General features: G+C 35.4%; 1 protein-coding gene across 1 annotated transcript in view; it reads right to left on the minus strand.

Annotated features, from left to right (window-relative positions):
- The window catches only part of DENND1B (DENN/MADD domain containing 1B), a 152606-nt gene that overhangs the window by 38573 nt on the left and 92015 nt on the right, over positions 1-22018 (minus strand). Inside the window, exons 10-13 of the mRNA XM_009999938.1 lie at positions 21118-21218; positions 15938-15983; positions 14468-14569; positions 6503-6628 (exon numbers count right to left, since the gene is read on the minus strand). Coding sequence (XP_009998240.1) covers positions 6503-6628; positions 14468-14569; positions 15938-15983; positions 21118-21218 — 375 coding nt within the window. The remainder of the gene's footprint in view (positions 1-6502; positions 6629-14467; positions 14570-15937; positions 15984-21117; positions 21219-22018) is intronic.

Below are 22018 nucleotides of genomic sequence, written 5' to 3' on the forward strand. Positions count from 1 at the left end.
AGCAGGAATACTGCTTGTTTAAGAATTCATTACATCATATAGTGTTTTATTTAATTATTATCCTGTTAATGACTAATGGAAAAAAAAAAAATACTAGTCTTTGCTTTCATCTGGGAGGTTTGCACAAGTATATGTGTAAGGGCCATTTTCCCAAGCTACTACAGATCTGTTGAAGTGTTTGACCAGCGTGGTTCCTGTATGATATAAGGCAAGATGCCTTAAAATGGCCCATGAAAACTGTAAGGTAAAAATAGCTGGAAAAAACACAACGTTCCATGTACACAAATGGACAAAATGACACAAACTGCAAAACTGCATAACACCTTTGTAGCTAACTCCCAGCTATGTGCACAATTCTGAAACATGGAAAGTGCAATCTTATTACACACACACACAAAGAAACCCCAATTGCTGGACTATCTAAAGAAAACAGGAGCAACCAAGGTTTCAAGGCTAAGCTGTGACCACTCAAAGTAAGCTTAATTTGGATAAGTATATGTATTTATATGGAGTAAGAAGCATTTATGTCACCATACTCTGATCACTGCAAAAACCTCAGCAGGGTTAGACTCTTATGATCAAAGCTGTTTGTGATCACTCAGGGTGCAGATCATGCCAGGGCTTGTACTGCAGATGCTGGCTGGGTGAGTACAACCATGTGCCCACCACTTGACCCTTCTGTGTGCCAGGGCTCCTTATAGCAAAGCAGCCTGAATGGCCTCTCTCCCACTGTTGTAGGTCTGCACTGGAGACACACCACACCCCCAGAGTATATCAAAACAGATTGCAGTCCTCCAGGTGAATGGGACCATATACAAAAACACTATTTCATCAATGATAGCTTTGTTCTGGTTTATTTTATGGTCCTTTATCAAATGACAGTGAAGTAAATAAACATGAAAATTTGTTTTAGTTTCTTTTTCTCTTCCCTATCAAAATTTTGGAACAGTAATAAGATAGTAAGAGGTTGCATAAAGAATTTTTTCAATCATCCCCATGTACCATGCATTAACTGGATTCCTTTTGGATTAAACTAAAGCAGAAAATGAGCTCCAGCTAGTCATGAGTACTCAGTATTCAGCATCAGACTAAAATGAGAACACAATAAAGCTAGAAACCCATGCTGTGTGGATGTCAGGTCCTTAGCACCAACTGTAGTGTTTTGCTCTACAGATCCACTCTTATTCACTCTTTTCAGCTTAGAGAAGAGAAGGCTTCAGGGAGACCTTACAGTGGCCTTCCAGTACTTGAAAGGGGCCTACAGGAAAGCTGGGGCTTTTCATCAGAGAAGACAGTGATAGGACAAGGGGTAATGGTTTTAAACTGAGAGAGGGGAGATTTAGGTTTGATTTTAGGAAGAAATTCTTCACTATAAGGGTGGTGAGGAACTGGAATGGGTTGCCCAGGGAGGTTATTGATGTCCCATCCCTGGAGGTTTTTGAGGCCAGGTTGAACGAGGTTTTGTGCAACCTGAACTAGAGGTAGGGTTCCCTGCTCATGGCAGGGGAGTTGGAACTTGATGATCTTTAAGGTCCCTTCCAACCTTAATGATTCTATGATTATGCAAAGTTTACTCACGTAAAGTGTAGCATATTACAAAATCACAAAAATACTTTTGGCAGTTACGACAATTTGCTGACAATTTTAATTTAGTATCCTGATTAAATCAGAAAAAACAACTATTTCCATTTTTCTTGGAAAATTATACTGGATTAAGGTTTTTACTGTACTTTTTTTTTTACACACAAAAATATGATCACCTTTATCTATTTCATATCATATTTCCTGTCTGTACTGGAGTAGTCAAATTTTCCATATGGTCGTTTGGAGTCCCATGAACTCCTTCCAAGACCCCTGAAGCTTCCCATTCTCCCTTTCACCAATCATTTTTTTTTCCCAATAATTGCTAGACGTTTGTTCAAGACATATTGCTATACTGAGAAGAATCTGTCCTATGCTGAAAACAAACAGTTGCACAGAATGAGTGTTCAGTGTGATGAACAGCGTTGGGAGGGAAGAGAAGTGTTGGATGAGTACAGACACTATCAAAGCTGTTCTTTACTCAAAGTGAATATTAATGACAGCCGTTTCATGTTTCAAGGTAAAATCATACAGAACACACTTTTGCAAGGAAAATAGTTCATTTAAGCATTTTTTTTCACTTATGAGCACCCGGATAACTCTTTAAACACATTCTCATTTATTAGGATGTTTGTGATCCTAAAAATGGCACCCCAAAACCTCTGATTCTTAATGCAGAAAATATTACAAGCTTATTTACAGCAAAAGCATTTCAAATCTATATAGAAAATATTCTCATTTAAGTATGCCCCCTACAAATTCTCTACATGGATACTACTTGAGCTCTTGAAAGAATATAAATTAAGTCCATAGCTGTTTAGATTTCCTTATTAGATCTAGCACAGGGTCGTATTTTCTTTGCAATAAAATTCACAGGTTTTGAGACACCTGGCAAATGGTCTTAATACAGTCAAATGTTATTTGATTTTTTTAACTGCCCAATGCATTAAACTGAGTTCAAAAGGCTTGCATACAATAAAGGACAATCATGGGACAACTCCTCTTCATTTCTACTAATCCAGAACAAACTCAGTTTCTAATAAATAAAAATTCTGTAAAATACTAAAATCAGTTTAAAAGAATGTGAACGCAGCTCCAAATAACAGTTAATTTATTTATTTATTTTTTTTTTAAATATGTTTTGTGTTTGGACAAGTTTATGCCAATTCAAGATATGCTGGTAGGTGCCAGCAGACTTCTGCCTGTTAAGACATTCTAAAATAATATATCTTACAAAAACAAACAAAAAAAACCCCAAACCATCAGACCACAATGGTTTCATAAATATCTTCTCTTATATTCAACCAGTGCAGCCAAAAACAAAACAAACAAAAAAACCTGCAAAAGAAAATGCAGAAAGACTGCAAAGGTCACTTTGACAAATGTTTGCCAGTTGAAATGATGCATGGTGCACTACTTCCAATACAGTGCAAATGTGTATCATATCTGAGATATGCCAACAAACTGAAATAAAATGGAAATCAGTTAGAAGAAGAGCTCATTTCAACAGAGATGCTAACTAGAATACTAAAGAACTTGTACAATCAATTCAACAAACTTAGGAAAATAAAGGACTGACTGGAGCTTATTTCTGATCAAAACAGGTGAGGGCATCAACCAGACTGACATTATTTTGTTTGCATATATTAAATATAGATTAATTCACTTTTCTACTTAACAGTTCTTACTGCAAGATGCCATAATTTGGCACAGGGTGGTGTCCTCACCATTAGACTAAGGGACAAATCAGATAAACCCCCCTGAAGCAATGCTGGATAATGCTACTGTGGAATTGAAATTAGTATTATATTGAAGTCTAGCCATTTTGAAAACAGGCACAGCCATTTCAATATAGTACGCAAACTGGCTTCCCACACAGAATCACAGAATGGTTAAGGTTGGAAGCGACCTTAAAGATCATCAGGTTCCAACTTCCCTGCTACGAGCAGGGACACCTCACACCAGACCAGGCTGCACAAAGCCTCATCCAACCTGGCCTTAAACATCTCCAGGGAGAGAACATCAACAACCTCCCTAGGCAAGCTATTCCAGTCCCTTACTACCCTCATGGTAAATAATTTCTTCCTGATGTCTAATGTAAATTTACCATCTTGCAGTTTAAAACCATTACTCCTTGTCCTATCACTGCCCCCTCTGGTGAAAAGCCCCTCCCCAGCTTCCCTGTAGCCCCTTCAGGTACTGGAAGGCCACTATAAAGTCTCCCTGGAGCTTTCTTTTCTCCAGGCTGAATAGCCCAAACTCTCTCAACCTGTCTTCATAGCAGAGGTGCTCAAGCCCTTTGATCATCTTTGTGGTCATTTAATAAGAAAACTATAATGGCTGCTAAATACAAATACTTGAATTAAAACCCTTAAATCCTTTCATTTCTGCATGGGTTACTACTTCTCATCTCCATAACAACTGCTGTCAGTGGCATAGACAGCTATAGCATGTAAAATGCTCACAGCAACAATGACTACCTGTAAGAGAACCCCTTGGGTAGAAGACAACCTTGCCATATGGTATTTTCATGTTTCCTCCAGGACAAGGCCTCACCTGGAATTGATAATTACACTATCCATTTCTGTCAAGAAATACCACATAGTTTATTACGCATCAACAGAACACACCATCCTCCCCACACCCAAACACAAACACACACATACACCAGTTTTACAAACTTGATGCCTCAAGGAACAATTATTTTCTCCTACCAAATCTCAACAGTAATCTGAATCCATTAGCCCACCAAACATCATATCCTGAGAATCTGATTCAGCCAATGTAATGTCAATGCATTTAACTCAATTGAACTACTATCAGTAGTTTGGAAATATCGTAGGAAAATAATCTGGACTGACAGATTAAATTATTCTCAAATTTATCTCTAATAAACCAGAAAGGATGAAAACCTGTAACATATTAATCTGAGTAACAGCAAAAAGTCAGAAATACAAATTGTGAAGTTCAGATGGGATTAAATGGGGTTTCATTTCTCCTAACATATCCGTGGAATTAAGATAAGTGTATAATAGAAGAGATGCATGTTTGACTCACATCTCACTTCTGTTAGGAAATAAAAAGCTTCTGGTCTCAAACCATTATTTTGTTTGCATATATTAAATATAGATTAATTCACTTTTCTACTTAACAGTTCTTACTGCAAGATGCCATAATTTGGCACAGGGTGGTGTCCTCACCATTAGACTAAGGGACAAATCAGATAAACCCCCCTGAAGCAATGCTGGATAATGCTACTGTGGAATTGAAATTAGTATTATATTGAAGTCTAGCCATTTTGAAAACAGGCACAGCCATTTCAATATAGTACGCAAACTGGCTTCCCACACAGAATCACAGAATGGTTAAGGTTGGAAGCGACCTTAAAGATCATCAGGTTCCAACTTCCCTGCTACGAGCAGGGACACCTCACACCAGACCAGGCTGCACAAAGCCTCATCCAACCTGGCCTTAAACATCTCCAGGGAGAGAACATCAACAACCTCCCTAGGCAAGCTATTCCAGTCCCTTACTACCCTCATGGTAAATAATTTCTTCCTGATGTCTAATGTAAATTTACCATCTTGCAGTTTAAAACCATTACTCCTTGTCCTATCACTGCCCCCTCTGGTGAAAAGCCCCTCCCCAGCTTCCCTGTAGCCCCTTCAGGTACTGGAAGGCCACTATAAAGTCTCCCTGGAGCTTTCTTTTCTCCAGGCTGAATAGCCCAAACTCTCTCAACCTGTCTTCATAGCAGAGGTGCTCAAGCCCTTTGATCATCTTTGTGGTCATTTAATAAGAAAACTATAATGGCTGCTAAATACAAATACTTGAATTAAAACCCTTAAATCCTTTCATTTCTGCATGGGTTACTACTTCTCATCTCCATAACAACTGCTGTCAGTGGCATAGACAGCTATAGCATGTAAAATGCTCACAGCAACAATGACTACCTGTAAGAGAACCCCTTGGGTAGAAGACAACCTTGCCATATGGTATTTTCATGTTTCCTCCAGGACAAGGCCTCACCTGGAATTGATAATTACACTATCCATTTCTGTCAAGAAATACCACATAGTTTATTACGCATCAACAGAACACACCATCCTCCCCACACCCAAACACAAACACACACATACACCAGTTTTACAAACTTGATGCCTCAAGGAACAATTATTTTCTCCTACCAAATCTCAACAGTAATCTGAATCCATTAGCCCACCAAACATCATATCCTGAGAATCTGATTCAGCCCATGTAATGTCAATGCATTTAACTCAATTGAACTACTATCAGTAGTTTGGAATTATCATAGGAAAATAATCTGGACTGACAGATTAAATTATTCTCAAATTTATCTCTAATAAACCAGAAAGGATGAAAACCTGTAACATATTAATCTGAGTAACAGCAAAAAGTCAGAAATACAAATTGTGAAGTTCAGATGGGATTAAATGGGGTTTCATTTCTCCTAACATATCCGTGGAATTAAGATAAGTGTATAATAGAAGAGATGCATGTTTGACTCACATCTCACTTCTGTTAGGAAATAAAAAGCTTCTGGTCTCAAACACAGCAAGGTCTCTGGACCAGAACAATAAAAAATGGTGGGGTCTGAAAGGAACAGCCTCTTCAGTTCTTCACCACATAAAACCAAGTGAGCTGTGTACAAGTAACTTCATTAATCCAAGGAAGAAAATAGCTGATTTGAGATGAGTATTTATTTTTCAGTACAACTCACTGTCAGGAGGTGGTAGTGTCTTCTAAATTGTCAGTGTATATTTAGTGTAGAGTAAGATTCAAAACATTTTCTTTTAAACATTTCAAACTGGAGTAATATTGCATTTCATATTTACCAAGCATAGAATGAGACTGTGCTCTTACTAAAAAATGATAAAAAGAAGTAGAGGACAAGCCTTACTGGTTTGTATCTTAGTGCATCTCTGTAGGATCCAAACAGTGCCGCCTGTGCCCGCAGAAAGGCCTTGGCTACGCCATCCCCTGTAGCTGTAGACTGCTTTTTCAGTTTATTTTTCAAGGCCGAGACCTGCATGACAGAGTGGAACAGTTAAATTAACACCTCAGAAATTGGTATAGCGAGGTATGAACCAAATCAGCAGGCAAACCATGATGTCTACAGGTCAGCCAAAAATTCATCCTCCTTCTTGATAGCTTATCTTTTTAACTGCAAAGAGCACCTGCTGGTCTGTTAATTGAAATGAAAGCAGGAGATGATGGTAGAGTGCTAATGCAAATTGGTTTATGCTCTCTTTTTTCCCAAGGCCTCTTGACATAAATAAGCTTAATTATTTTACAGTAAACTGCATATGAACCACTTTTCTGCAGATTATTTTTTCTCAATCACAACATGTAACTACCTGTTTTGAATGAAGACAGTTGGATATTTTTTATTTATGCTATGAAGGCTTATTTTCAAGGACTCCTAATGGTCACTTACTATTCAGTTTTTGGGATTTTTACCTTTTTTTAAGTCAAACTACTATTTTACATAATTTCTCATGTGCCACGGGAATAGCTGGTACCACTATCAAATAGTTGAGAAAAGTTTGTGTAAATTCAGTGATGCATTCTCTTTAGACTTGTCCTCTAAAAATGAATGTGAATGGGAAAAAAGTAAGAATAATACTTATAAGGCACCTGTAGTGAAAATTTTAAAAATCATCCTTTTTTATGTGTTTTTCTTTTTTTAAAAGGGGATCTTCTCTTACCTGGCAAACGGTAATCACTGGTTATACAGAATTGGAAAAAAATAAGAAATACTGATTTAGATGACCCTTACTTGGAGATACTTTGGAAAAAAAACCATATAATTCTGGAGTTATTACAGTATTTTTTAAATTTATGTAGAAATACACTCAGTTACAGTCTATAGCCTCCTAATTTTCAACACAAGGAATATCTGGAGAAGTAAGCCAACTCCAAATACACTGAGTAAGTTTCTACATGTGTTTGTATTGCAATCTACGCAATAATGCAACACTTAAGTGACAAAAAAATATACAAAGTAACATTTAGAGTTACTCTTAAACAGAAAATTATAAACACAAGTTATCACCAAAGCAGCTTTCATTCTTACAGAAACATTGGCGAGAATAAGTATTTTCAGTTTCTTTATGCAAGCAGTCCTGACTGCACTTGTAGATGATGATTGTAATTGAAGTGTCAACCTAATTAACAACTAAACTTTGAATAATGCTAATGAGAACTGAACACGGCATCAGAGAAAAGACCAACTCTACAGGTGATAAACCTTCACAGTAGTGACATTTTCCAGTGTAAAGTCACAGTTCCTGTGATCTGATCAAAGAGAGAGACCCCCATTGGGTCCAATTATAACTATAGTTTTGAAAAAAAAAAATTATTGAGTTATGATGTTCATAATCTATGCAGAAAGGCCTTTACAGTATAGGTCTTTTCCCCATAGCTGTGATCTTTTCAATTTATATCCAAGCTCCATAGATCTAGATAAAAGTTTAGAGCCTGATTCATTTAGTCCACAGAAAGCTTACACCAAAGCTCCTTTATGATTTTTCCTGAAAAGAAAATAACAAGTCCAAGCCTGAGTACAAAAACCAGTTAAGCAGATCAAGGTTGAAAAAATAAATGCATATTTTGCTTTTTTTGCTTGGGTTTTTTTGTTTGTTTTGTTGCTTTCGTTTTTCTTCTATACTTGATATTAAAGTTATTAAAAATGAGGTTTATTTCATTCTGGGGAAAATAAGTAGATATATATGCTTTGTATAAGGGAAATGTGCCCAACAACATTAGCTCAGTTTCACTAAAACTAAAGTAGTAACATGAGGTCAAAAGAACTATCATCCATAAAATGTTGTTTGTATAGTAACAGACAAAGCATCATCTAAATATAAGGAAAAAGACAGAAAATTCTCTACATGCTTCTAAACTACATGAGGTTGGGGAAATAATGGCAGACGACAATAAAGGGACAGAGAATAAAAAGATAAAGATGATGTAGAGCAGAGGAATTATAGGATAAAGAGGGGGATTTGAAGGAAAATAGTACCTTCTGATTTTTTCAGTTGTGGCAGGCCCTATGTACCCTAACATGAATTGATAAACAGGATGCTTTAGGCAAAAACATGTTAAAAAGAATAATAGAAAGCAACAAACCTCCTGCTTCACTGCAGTATCGGCATGTTATTAGTTCAATGTGATCAAGTACCTCCCAACAGTCCAGCAGTTTGAAGGTGGGTTTTCCAGCACAAAAATGTGTAAGTCAGATGCACATTTTTTTGTGCTGCCATCCTGGAGGGAGTTCTAGCCTCAAAAAAGGCTATGCTGGAGTTCAAAGAAAGTTCCTCCAACTTCTGCTTTTCTCAGGAGGCTATACTAAAAGGCAGGAAGAGCTCTAATAGATTATTCTGCAGAAGTACTAGGAGCACAGTGCTCTTAAGGAAAAGCCTGTGGAAGTCATGTGGGCCACAGCCCTGATTTCCCAATCATCACAACCACAGCCCTGGCTGAAGCAATCTGGAAAAAACCCTTGAGACCTGCTGAGGTTTCCTTCAAGCTGAGGTCAGCAAACATGCACACGGAGGGACAGTGCTTTCTCAGGGCTTATCCCACCACCAAGCAACAGCGAACCCAAGCTGTGCATTTGGGTAGGTTTCCAGTAAATTCTCCAAGTTCCACAGTTTAATCAAAGAGAGAGCGATAAAGCAGTTATTACAGTCCATACAGTAGGTACAGGTAACGAGTGGGTGCTTTGAACTACTCAGAAGGACTTGGTGCACAGCAGGATTGTGATTGCTTAGATCCATGAAACTAAAACCAAGGAAGCGTCTGACCCCTCTGGGTCTCACATCATTAATAGCTCTTACAGTTTCAAAGAAAATACACAGTTCTGGCACCAAGCCAAAAAAATATCCAGCAGTATCTTTATCAAAATCTTTTCCTCACATAGGCTGTAAACCGTCTCTCTATGATTAAGAATGGCAAATTTCTTTTCTCTTCTTCTTTGCATGTCTTAAGCAGAAATGGCCTTTTACAAGGTTTAAAAATAAGAAACTGCAAACAAACAAACTGCTGTTAAAATTTATTTCTGGAAGACACTAGCAATCCATTTCAGAAATGGAACTATTAATTTCCACTAGAAGCAAACTGTTTTCATCTTCTCCTAGCAACAGCTTCCCATAGGAAGGTGTCTTTATCTGAATGCTAAATGCTATCAATGAGGAGCAGTCAGAGCTTCAGGAAGGTTTAAATCAATAGAATAGTTTTTCAAAGATTTAGAAAGTAATGAGATCAGTATTTAATTTTTACTTCATGTAATTATATCTAAAAATGTAGAAACATATTTGTGTTGGTCATTAAAAAAGCACTATTTTTTAAAACAGTCACCCTATTTCCTTTCTAAGATTTTTAAAATATATTATCTGCTCAGAAATAAAGCACGATTAATATCTTTTAAATATCCATGTGAGTAGAACTGCATATAAGTTAAAAAAATAAATTAATGAAATGATGTAACTATTAATTGAAGCCTTTGCTCCTATAAAAACTTAAGCACACATTTAAATTTAAGCATTTATTTATTTGAAGTATTCAAAACATTTGTCTCCTTTGAAATGCAGAACCATGCACTGGGGTTCCCAATGAGTACGTGATCTCTGAAAAGAGATATTCAGGTATTTCTCTGGTATCAGTGACAGTTGTTATGCTCTGAACTGTTTTTTAGTGCTCCTCATCAGATCAAGTCACTATAAAACTAAGTCTACTCTCAACAGTGAGAAATGAGAGAAGATGTCAGAGAAGAGAAATAAAACAGAAAAAACTTGTATCAAAGTGGAATCTTATATTATTTAAATCAATATTGTTAATGAAAGGCCATCTACATATTTGGTATTATCTACACATGCAGCATTTAGACACCTCAGATGGCCCTCCAGAATTAATTACAAATACTCATCGAGATGAAAACAACTGCCTAAATGCAAATCTTTTCAAAACTAGTTTACATTTCAGTCCCACACTCTCACTTCTAAAACTACATTGAGTTCAACAGAATCTCAACTCTTAAGAATTTATTAAAACTAAATACTTGCCTCACAGTACTGTAAACACTTTGTAGTATTTTTGCCTATTTTCTGATGGGAAAACACAGTAAGTGACAATATTTAAATTTTACAAAAAATCAGTTCACTGTTACATGTTGACCATAACATCTTTAGAATAATATTAATCATTATATTTTCAGAAATAAGCTGCACTCAGAGTAATTATTTCATAAAGTAACTGTTTAATTTTCTACATGAATTACAGCCTACTTCTCAAATGCTACTTTTAGAACATCAGCATTCACATGCCCAATTTATGGTGTTAAAATCCTGTAACTTTAGGCATCTCAGAACTCTGTATTGCATCATAGTGTGTAGGCACCACACGGTACAAAGGCTATGCATCCTTCAACCACTGCAGATTTTACAGTTAACAATATTTCATGACCACAGGAGATGCTAAAAACCTAGAAAGTCTTGTTTTCTGAAGATCATATTTATAAAATCTTCTGTTTAGTCTTTGGAGAATTCATTAAGACATGGTTGCTAAATGTGATGCCCTCAATTCTCCAAGTTTTTTCAGTGTTCATATTTGAGCAAAAGAGTAGTCTTTTTGTCAGAACTAACTGCAAGCACATATTGCAGGATCAGGCCCAAAGCTTATAAACGTGTGTCAATGGTCTCTGATAATTTGTGTACACCACAAACGTCCTTTGTCTAACTTCTTACATTATTGAAGCAGTAACTAAATATTATTGTATTAGGAAATTTACTCCCACAGTAGTAGCTAATTTTTTTTAGATTAAAAAATAATACACAAATTCACAGTGAAATGATAACATTTTAGAACAAGTGTTCTTGTCAGAAGAGAGGAAAAAGAGGGGGTTTTCCCCTCCCCTCTAAGAAAACAAAGGATTCCTGAAAGTCTTGCACTGATTTATTTTTCCAATTTTAAATACCTTAGGAGTAGCGGAACTGCTACTGGCATGGTAGTATTTCTAACAGTCAATAAATCTAAAATATTATGTGTGAATATTGGAATGAAGCCATTAAGAAGATTACAGCATGCAACGCAGCAGAGGGTCCACATGAAAAAAGGACTGGTAATTCAGGACAACTGTGACCACTGACCTTTGCACAGTCAAGACCACTGGTCAGTCTGACAGAATAATAGAGTTCACATGTATAGAAAGTCATCTAGCCTGTAACTATAATTTAAATGCTTAAGTGAATGATTTAAAAAAGCCTTTAAATCTTGGTTAATTTATTATGCAGTTTATTAGACAATGCCATATAATAATTTTTTTCAATCTTAAATTTAGCATGAAAAAACCCACAATCGAAGCACTTCACTAGATTATTACTTATACATGGGTAAACTACTAAATGCCTATGCTGTGAGGACATCATCAAGTTCGCTGATTAAAAAAAAATAATTACTCAATTTCCTTTGGACACAAAAAACAGTTTTAGAAAACTCTTTGAAAACACTTTATTTTTTTGTTAGGCTGCTGCTCAACCTGGAATCAATTTTGAAAGTAATAGCAAGACTAGAATTTATTTTATATTTTCAGTTCTTCCTTCTATTGTAACACCCTTCAGAGGTACTCATTTTTTCATCAGAAATTTTACTATCTTCATACGTATGCTTATGTGGTTTATTTATATAGGTTAAAATGCTTCACATCTGTATGTCTCTTTGACATTAGCTTTAAGGTTTTATGTCTAACTAACCATTTTGACTCTATACTCCTGTGTCTTATGCTTTTTAAAAGAGGTGTTGGCAGTTGCACTGCCCCTCAGGAGTCAGAAGACGGACAAGCATTTTGTCATTTTATGAGACAAACACAGACCTTCTCTATGCCCTTCATTTCCAGGTTATTCAACTACTATCTTGTATGTTTTCCTTGAAATAGTTTTAATTAAAGTGCTTTACAGGTTGAAGTAAAGGAAGAGATGGGAATACTCAAATTAAAAGCTTCAGGATATAAATTCTGAAAATCTAGTTTTCATAAAACACAGTTGTTCTGTTTTGTTCTAACCAGATATGGAACGACATATTTTAAGTCTACTCTATAGCCTGTACACTTGGATAACCTCCATTAAGAATTCTGTATAATTCTGTGTGTGAACCACCTTTAACACTAGTAATAGTAAATACATATAACCTGCAGAATAAAATACTTCTAAAAGTATGAAGTATCCCTATTTTCCTCATCCTAGCCTACTCATGGAGAGATCATTTTGATATGCATTCGCAAAATACACAGTAAGTCCCTGTTATTGCACAAATACTCATTTTTACTGTCTGAAGGACCTCAGTTACAACTCCAGTATATTATGGAAGATTGTGCCAAGTTCCAATTCTATGATCTAGCTCTTATTTGACAAGAAGTATGTACCTCCATGACATTATAACCTCAACCTTTTTCACTGAATGCAAGGTCAGTTAAAATTACTGACACATCAGAAAATTACTCATTTTTTACTTTACTTGTTACACTCTAATGTTACAGTACAGCCAAAATTACAGTATATGCATCCACAATTTTTTCAAACACTAATGTAAAATCACAAAACATCAGGATAATTTTTGTATAGTCTTTTATCTTTCTGAACTATATTTGATACTGAATCAAAAGGAGGACTGACCAGATGATCTACAAAAAGTCTAGATTTAGCATCATTAAAATCAAAGGGAACTGATATGAATATAATAATCAAGAGTTTAATATCTATTGTATCAAATATATACAAATTGCCAACAAAACCAAAAGACACAGTATGTCACTACAGCACCTTGCTTTAAGACAGTTTGTTTTTATGATTTACTATTTCAGAAAATGTAACTCTTTGATTTCACATTTTTTATATAAAATTCTTTGTGCTGACAACCACTTGTGATAGCTTGAGCATCTATAACTAAATAATCAAAACAGTGGTTTCACAATTACATTATTTTAGAGCTCTATTGGGAAAAACAAGGCAAGTGAATTTTGTGACTATTTTAAATGATATGCAGGATATGTTCCCCTATAGGCAATAAGAAAAAAAAAAAAAGGGAGGGGGGACACCCTCTGCAAGATCAAAGTCCAGAAAGAACTGGCACTTAATTTATCATCCTTTACAGACAAAAGACAGTTTTCGTCATTTCAAAAGGATCAGATGTCTTTTATGACAAACTGCGTTTGCAGTTTAATTTACAAATAGAATTCTAAGTAAGCAGTCTTTGCTCTGCCAAAGGAAATGACAAACAGTATAGGTTTTCATTCATGCCGCCCTCAGCAGGATAGAAGAGATTAAAATAAAACTGAAATAATTTAGAGAAAACAAATAAATGTTTCAGAAAGTTGAAGAAGATCAAAGCCTGAATTTTCTGACCCCAACTGTACAAGCATTTCTTATTATATTGACCAGTGCCATCAGATCATTAATTAAAAGGAAAGCGCTGGCAGGTGGCGGGGAAGCAGAAGCCGATAATTGGCCCCCTTCTTCTTCTTGCCTTCAAAAACTCTCTCGTTCTTTTGCAAGACATGCCACTAGGCAGACAGAACTGCCTACTTTGTAAGATAATGATTAAGATGAGATAAGAGACTCTTGCGTTTAAAGCAGCTATGCCTAATGAATGCAGCTAGCTTTATAATTATGATCCTACTTTTACAATAAGGAATATGATGTTCCATTCAACATCTCCTCAACTGTCAAAAAGGCAAAAATCTCAAATACAGGGGTCTACACTTGGTGCTTTTCACCCCCTTGTTCCTTTTATAGCACTTAGCAAAAGCAGGCAAAAATAACTACTAGTAACTCATGCATCTATTTAAGAAAGAAGTATCTGTAAGACTCACCACATCACCAGGTAGGTTGTTCAGGTCATTAAAAGGGGTTTCTAGCGTGTTTGTGTCAACATTTAGCAAAACCACATCCTCCAGTGATCTATTTTTTACTCTCTGTAAAGAGCAAAAAGAGAACAGAAAGGAGTTTTAGAACAGCAGCCTCCTGAAATACATTTTTATTATAATGTGCTAGATTAGAAATTAGGATTTTACAAAGAACAATAGCAGCAAAGACAACATTTTGAGCTTTAGACTTAGGATTTGGTGATTAGACACAGGACTCAGAGTAGCTTTTAATAACACTTCCTCTTCATCAAACAGCACAGCTGTATTAATAATCATATAATCAGATTAAAAAGAGAGAAAACTAATTATTTACAGATGTATTTAAATCCTAGGCATGTGATGTCTACTACTATAGAAGAATGAATGAAACAGTCTTTCATCAATGAGCTTGACTAGCAGCTAAGAATTAAACAATTTGTTCCTTTCAGGAAAAAAAAATAAATTATTTTCTATATGGTCCTACAATAATACATAACAGTGTGGTCCAGGAAATAATCCCAGAAGGAACTGAGCAACTTTTTTTTCCGAGCAAGCCTTTCTGCTCCATTGTACTCTGACAGAACAAGGAAAAAATTCTAGTCAAGATATGACAATCAATGTATGCAGATCTTAAGACCTTGATTTGAGAGAACAAAAGGCTATTGCCTAGTTGAGAAGAGTCCATGACAGAAGGCTCATTTTTAGAAACACAAAAGTTATACTGGCTCAGGGCAGGGGAGAGCCCACATCATCAGCTTAGCAAATGTGAACTGATCCTTAGAAACTGCTTTAGCAGAAGTGTAAATCAAATTAAGTTCCAAAATCAATTATCCATTCTGTAGAATAATCACACTATACATGTTGGATTAATGGTACCATCAAATGGTTTTGGAAAGAAGCAAAGCTATTTAAGATTCAGCTATTACTTACCAGTTAGGAGAGTTTTCATTTTTTGTTGTATGCTTAAACCTGAAAAGGCTTCTTCTTGGGTTTTGGCAAAAAATTACTCATTTCTAAATTACTAGTTATGAATGCTATGGGATTAATGCTAGACTCAGGAATGCTAGGAATGTAAGTTATGTGGGAAATGAGAATTATGCGGAATTCTGATTGCTGGCAACTCCAAAATTAATTTTAACTGTTATTATTGGGAAAATCTTTTGCTGAATCACTAAAAAAGGCAGGAAAAAAGCTATCATTGAGCTATTAAATAGACACAGAAACAGATCATGATATAGTGCTTGCATGTCTCCATAAAGCACTTCAAAAGTAAGACGTCAAAGAGCATAATTTTTACTTTGTAAAGCATCTGAAGCTTAAATATTATAATCCTGTATGCTAAAAGAGGGACTTTTTTCTGAGGCATTGCCATTAAAATTATCATTTATGACACATACCTCATGCTTACTGGTATACAGAAATGTGCATTAAACTTACCTCTATTAAACTTAAGTGGACACCAATTAGATAAGGCATCGGCGCACTGAACAAAAGAGTGAAAAAGACCATATTATTGCTTTAAATACCAACTACCACAACATTTGTGGAGTGAAAAATATTTAAAATCTTGGCACATACAGTATCTAGCTACCATTCACTGTTTAAGCCTGTATTAGATGTACAAATTTTTACTAGACAAGGAAATTTGTTTATTTATTTACCTTCTCAGCAGTAAAGATGACCGCAAAAAAAAATAAAAATGTGTGTGGTTCCTAGCTATGGAAGTATAAGCAACAAGAGGTGTAAAGCTTGCCAACATACCTAGTTTCAACAGCCAAGCATACTGTATGACACAGCTAACCTAGCAGATGTTCCAAAAGTGTTGGTTTCTTTTATTCACTGAAGAATATGGTGCCCATTCGCACCACCCCATTGCAATGCAAATGTCACTGACACCAGCTTTGGTTCTGAATGTGCTTCTGAACTGCTTCCTTCGTGGGCATTTGGAAGCTGTAGATTAAAATACCCTGTTTAACTCAAGACAGTAAACTTCTAATTTCCAATCTGAGTAAGACAAGGGCCTACATTCGCAAAAGAGAACAAATATTCACACAAAAGCCTCTAAAGTGAGACCTGCAGTAAGCAAGCAAGAGACCGAATTAGTCTGGCTGATTTATCATGGTTTCCTATTATTTTCTGTTTCCTCTTCTAGTGAACTTTCTCTGGCAACATCTGACAATGACTATACTGAGAATCCAGGGCTGAAGGGAAAAAAAACATGATTGCACTTGGGTACTGCAAGATTAAAAATATGCACTCCAGAGAAGCCAGTGATAGATAAACAGGCTGGTTTAAACAACTTAGTTGGAAACAAAATACTAAGGAAACAGAGAGAAAAACAAAATAACAATAATACCTGAAAAAAAAAGTTGAAGGTAAGATGACTTATACAAAGTTGCAGATATCTGACATTCAATAATTTCTCCCATTGTGTTAATCTGATCACAGATCTGAGCCACTGGCACCAACCCACTGGCAATCAACTTCCTGAGGCCTTGGGAGAGGCTTCATTGCATCAGTTCACATGTTCTCATCAATTTGGTCCCAACTCTGGGAGTGAAAGTAGCAATTCTCACCTGTCTGTGACTGCAGCCAGTTTTAGAAAAATCTGTACACACTATGGATTAGTCAGTTGCTCTCATTAACAGTGTTCCATAGGAGAGGATTAATGCCAAAAAAACCAAACATAAAAAACCAAAACAACACACACCAGAAAAACACGCAAAACCCTGACTGGTTGAGGGCAAAACAAACTTTCATCATGATTATACTTTCCAAATAAAGGTCTGCTGAGACTGCAAACTGTAATGGCTTAAGGTTTCCAGGCAATGGGGCTTCCAAAATGGGAAATGGAAAACCCCATGTGTTTATCTTAGCCCAATATCAAAAAATCTTAGTACTTCCTGATGACTTTATCAATGATAAGGCCTCATGCCTTTGTAGGCTAAACACAAATTACATGCCACCATAAGTGATGTCCCTCCAGAGCACTTTTATTCAGTGAGGAATCAGACAGCTTTAAAGCACTCCATAACTTTAAGAATGCTTTATACTATGTAACATCTTTAACCAAGCCAATGAGAATTACTATGACTGACATGTAACAGAGGATTCTTTTGCTGAATACTCAGGCAAATAGATCCTCAGGTTCATTGCATCACAATTATCTGAGCATTACAAATAACATGAACCGGAGAAGCTATAGTGAAAGCAAGTAGTATACCCTGAATACATTTTATGCACCCTTGTTTTCTTATACATCGACACTGTTTCTAGCAGCTCCACCAAGCCTGTACTGACTTAAAATAGCTGATGATTTTCTCCATTAATAAATCTGTCATTAAAAAGGGTAGTGTGTAGCTCTTTTCTATAGAACAAAGCAACAGCTACATCATTTAAATTTTGAGAATTTAACAAAATAAAGGTACAAAGCTAATTAGATAAACAGATAACGAAAATGCATTAAATAAAAATTGCAGCCATGGAAAGTAAATTTGATAATTTTCAGGAAAGAATGAATTTTATTACTGCTTAATTCTGAAGCCTTAACAGCAGAGCTTTGTAATATGTACATGAAATTGCTTACTATAATACTACTGGGAGCTGCTATATAGGTTTTCTTTTGCTTCTGCATGTCATTACCAAAAATGTTACTACTCTACAGCATCACTGCCTAAAATAATTACTATGTTATGCAAAACGTGCAATTTAATTGGAAAATAATTGTCCCATTCTCACGAAAACAGCCGTACATATATCCCAATTCAGAAGAGACCAAATCTCATAAAAAGATATTTTGCAATAGTAACCTGAACTTTCTAATTGCATTATATTCTCAGCAGAGCATCACTAGAAGAGATGCTTTATCCATACACGGACAAAACCGTCACTCATTCTTTTAACAGTCACTTCGTTTGCCAAGGAATTACAGAGGAATTTGATAAAATTGGCTTTCACCTTCACAAAAAAATATTTGTATTCTAATGTAACTACTACAGCAATGCTAAAACTTTTGGTTTTGTAAAAGCTTTCTTGAAAGCCAGCCACCTACTAGGCCAACTGCAACAATATATTTTTGCTTAAGTGAAATAAGAAATAGATAAAAGATGGGGTTTTTTTCTAGGTTTTTTTTTTTTTTTTTTAGCTCCTTTTTCTTTCCCTAGTTTTTTTTTCTTTTCTAGAAAATATATAAACTCTTAAAAATATTAAGAAAATTCAATTTGTTAGTAATACTGCTGTGTTTTCTTCTTTTTGTTTAAAACAGTCTTGGCCCCTTGGAACAAACAAAATTACCAAACTCACCCCTACTCCGTTTATTTGAAAATCATTTCAAAACAAGACTAAAAAAAATGTGAGTTCATGGGAGACATCCCAACAAAGTCCACATGAAGCAATGACAATGTAGTTTCAAGATATGAAAATGTATGTAAGGAAAAAATGGCATTTTTATAAAAAGAACTTTGCTCTATCACAATGAAAATATAAAAACGAACTGGAAAATAATTTTATTAATTTTAAATTGACATGACCCTCTTCAGCTGCACAATAGGTCTCACCTAGCATGAACTTTAACTTTGTGAATTCATCAAGATTTTCTGACTTGATATATTATATGCTTATGAGGAAAATATTTATTCACCACTAATACACCAAGACATGAAGAAAACTAAGTATTTTGTGTGGTTTTATTACACTGCTCCAACTTGTCTCACAAAAGAACGTTTCAAACCAAACAAGAACAGAGAAATGTAAATGAACAAAAAACTGAGTTAAAAGGTCTGAATTATAGTTGCTATGGTAAATTCATCAGTTGTGCATTGCCTTTCATGAACTTTGTTTCCATTTAAACATCTCTAAAAAAGGGAAACTTTCCCCCTCACCCATTCTATTGTACTACTGTGAAAAAGAAAAAGGGATATAAATGAGTTTTAAAAGTTTAAGAAACTCCATGCTTCTTTTTAATGAGTAAATAAAATTCTCAGGTCATGCCATAATGACCTAGAATCTCAACTATTATCATCATCACAAGAAGCTGTGTACAGCATCTAACATTATTATTTCTGGAAACATTATATGTGCTTAGGAGAGGATATAGAAAAATCTTCTAGTATTCAGGATGCACTCTGCAGGGTACAGCATGAATAAAGGTGTTGATCTACCTTCTGAGCACAGCATTTATGAAATACACTGTAAGATTACAAAGCTTTTGGTGGTAAGATCAAGTAATACAAAAATTAAAGAAATATGTCCAAGTTCTACTCCCATCTTGGTGCATTCTATCAAATCTAGGAGGAAGAACAATTAGGACAGAGCTTCTTCAAAAAAAAGCTATCATGAAAGATGAAAGGCTCAGCTATAGTTGAAAGTAAAGGGAGGAGTAGGAGAAGAATATTTTACTTCTTTTTAAAAACAATAAAAAATATCAATGAAGGACAGAAACTCTTACAGGAAAATATGTACCATGGGCAAATATGGTAAATTTGAGGAAAAACTATCAAAAATATTCAGGAAATATAAATAATTTCTTTTAAAACAAGAAGCTCAATGGACTGGGAAGATTTCAATGGAACATAAATATTTATAGGTTCCAAAAAAACCCAATCCCACCAAATAATAAACAAAGTCCAGCAATATACAAGCATAATTACTTTCTGTGAAGAAAAACATTAGTAACAGAAATGTAGACTTGTGTTGGTAGACATCTGACTTGGACTCTGTTTTTACATATAATAACAATTGCTGATCTACAGAATTGCTTTAAAATGGTTCATTTTCCCCCCACAGATCCATAGGGTCTAGTTAAAGTGAAAGTCTCCAGGGATGGATACACCTGTTTTAGGTGTTTTAACGCAAATTATTATTTGGTATCTCTGGCACTACTATGAATAAAAGAAAGTAGATCTCTTCTTAGCCTGAAATCTTAAAACACAGGCATGTGGAAACATTATCTCTTGAAGGATCATTAGAGATTCAAAAAGGGATTCTTTGGTGTTCAACTTCAAAATTTGCCAAAACTATGAAGTCTGTAATGTGAACAGACAAAACACCAGGAGAAGCAGAATTCTTACAATGAATGCTTTGGAAGTATGGAAATGGGGATTTTAAGCTCCTTCAGGAAGGTGTTAGACAGAATCCTGAGCTTGGCAGAGTCTAAAATACAAATATGAAATAATTGTATAGACCTATATGGAAACACTGATGCCTACTAACGTTTTATTCCAGAAAAAGTGATCGATTTTTTTTTCTGAATGCTTCTATCAGTGTAATTTATCTGAAGTTAAAATAAATGCCAAAAAAAAAGAAAATTGTAATTCAGTCACATTAAAATTACTGAACACATTCTCTAACAATAAAACAGGAACAGTTGTTATAAACATGATTATAAATGCTGCATGGATAGTGATGAGCACTGTAATTCAAAGTACCAATTCAATTACCATGTAAAGGAATGCTGAACTATTTCTCTTTCAGTCATCATTCAAGCATAGGATGAAGAGCTTTCATAAACTGAACTCTGTATTTTTAGTCACATAAGTAATCAGTGTTTTCATCAGCTACTTAGAATTACAAAACAGGTAAGAATCTCAGGAAAGGGGATAACAGGTTAGCTGTCTTACCAGCAGTAGTCCAGAAGATGTGGAGGAAGCACTGGGATGTAAATGTGTTGCCAATACATTGGATATAACAATGCAGCTGACGCATGAACACAAGCAGTTAACTAAAAACAAAATACACACACACAGAATTGGCAACAAAAAATATGAATAAAAAGAAAATACAAAATCTTAAAATTAGTTTTTAGACATCTAATCTTAACCTCCCCACACCACCTATTAAAGCATTTTTAATTACTTTTACTGTTTAAACACATCTATGAAGAACTCTGATATAAAAGCACAACATTTGCAAGAAGTCTGACTAGCAAGTCAATTAAAAGTTAGCCCTTCTCAGCTATTTCCTTTAAAAATAAATAAATAAATGTGCACTACTTGATGCCCATCAAACATGGGCACTGCCACCAAGGCACAGAACTTCAGTGCACCCCAGCTGCACTCAACTCTGCTGAGCAGGGAGGACTCAGGGGACGTTTTTGGTCCACTTTTCTGATATTTGGAACAAATGGAATTAAGCTGAACCTTCACAAAGCCACAGAATAGCATTAAACTCAGGAGCAGTATTAATACTTGTTTGTGTCACCATCTTGATTTCCAAATTACCTTTAAAAAAAATATGTAGTGAGTATTCTCTGTGACAGCAAAGTAAATTTATTGTGATTTTCCAAAACTCCATTCCCAAAGCAGAGACTGGCAAGTCTGGTGGTAGCAAAAAGTAAAGGATTCCTTGACCAAGAAAGGAGATGGTGTAATCTGCTTACTATTCAAAATGGACAACATCCCTGTTCTTCTAAAAGAAACAAGCAAACAAACAAAAAACCTCCACAAAAAAAACCCCTATTCACCCACGCCAGAAAAAACATAAAATGTCTGGAATTCATTAGAAACATTCTCATTCACTCCT

This window comes from Chaetura pelagica, unplaced genomic scaffold (genome assembly GCF_000747805.2).
Source record: "Chaetura pelagica isolate M959 unplaced genomic scaffold, ChaPel_1.0 scaffold246, whole genome shotgun sequence".
In the NCBI taxonomy this organism is placed as follows: Eukaryota; Metazoa; Chordata; class Aves; order Apodiformes; family Apodidae; genus Chaetura; species Chaetura pelagica.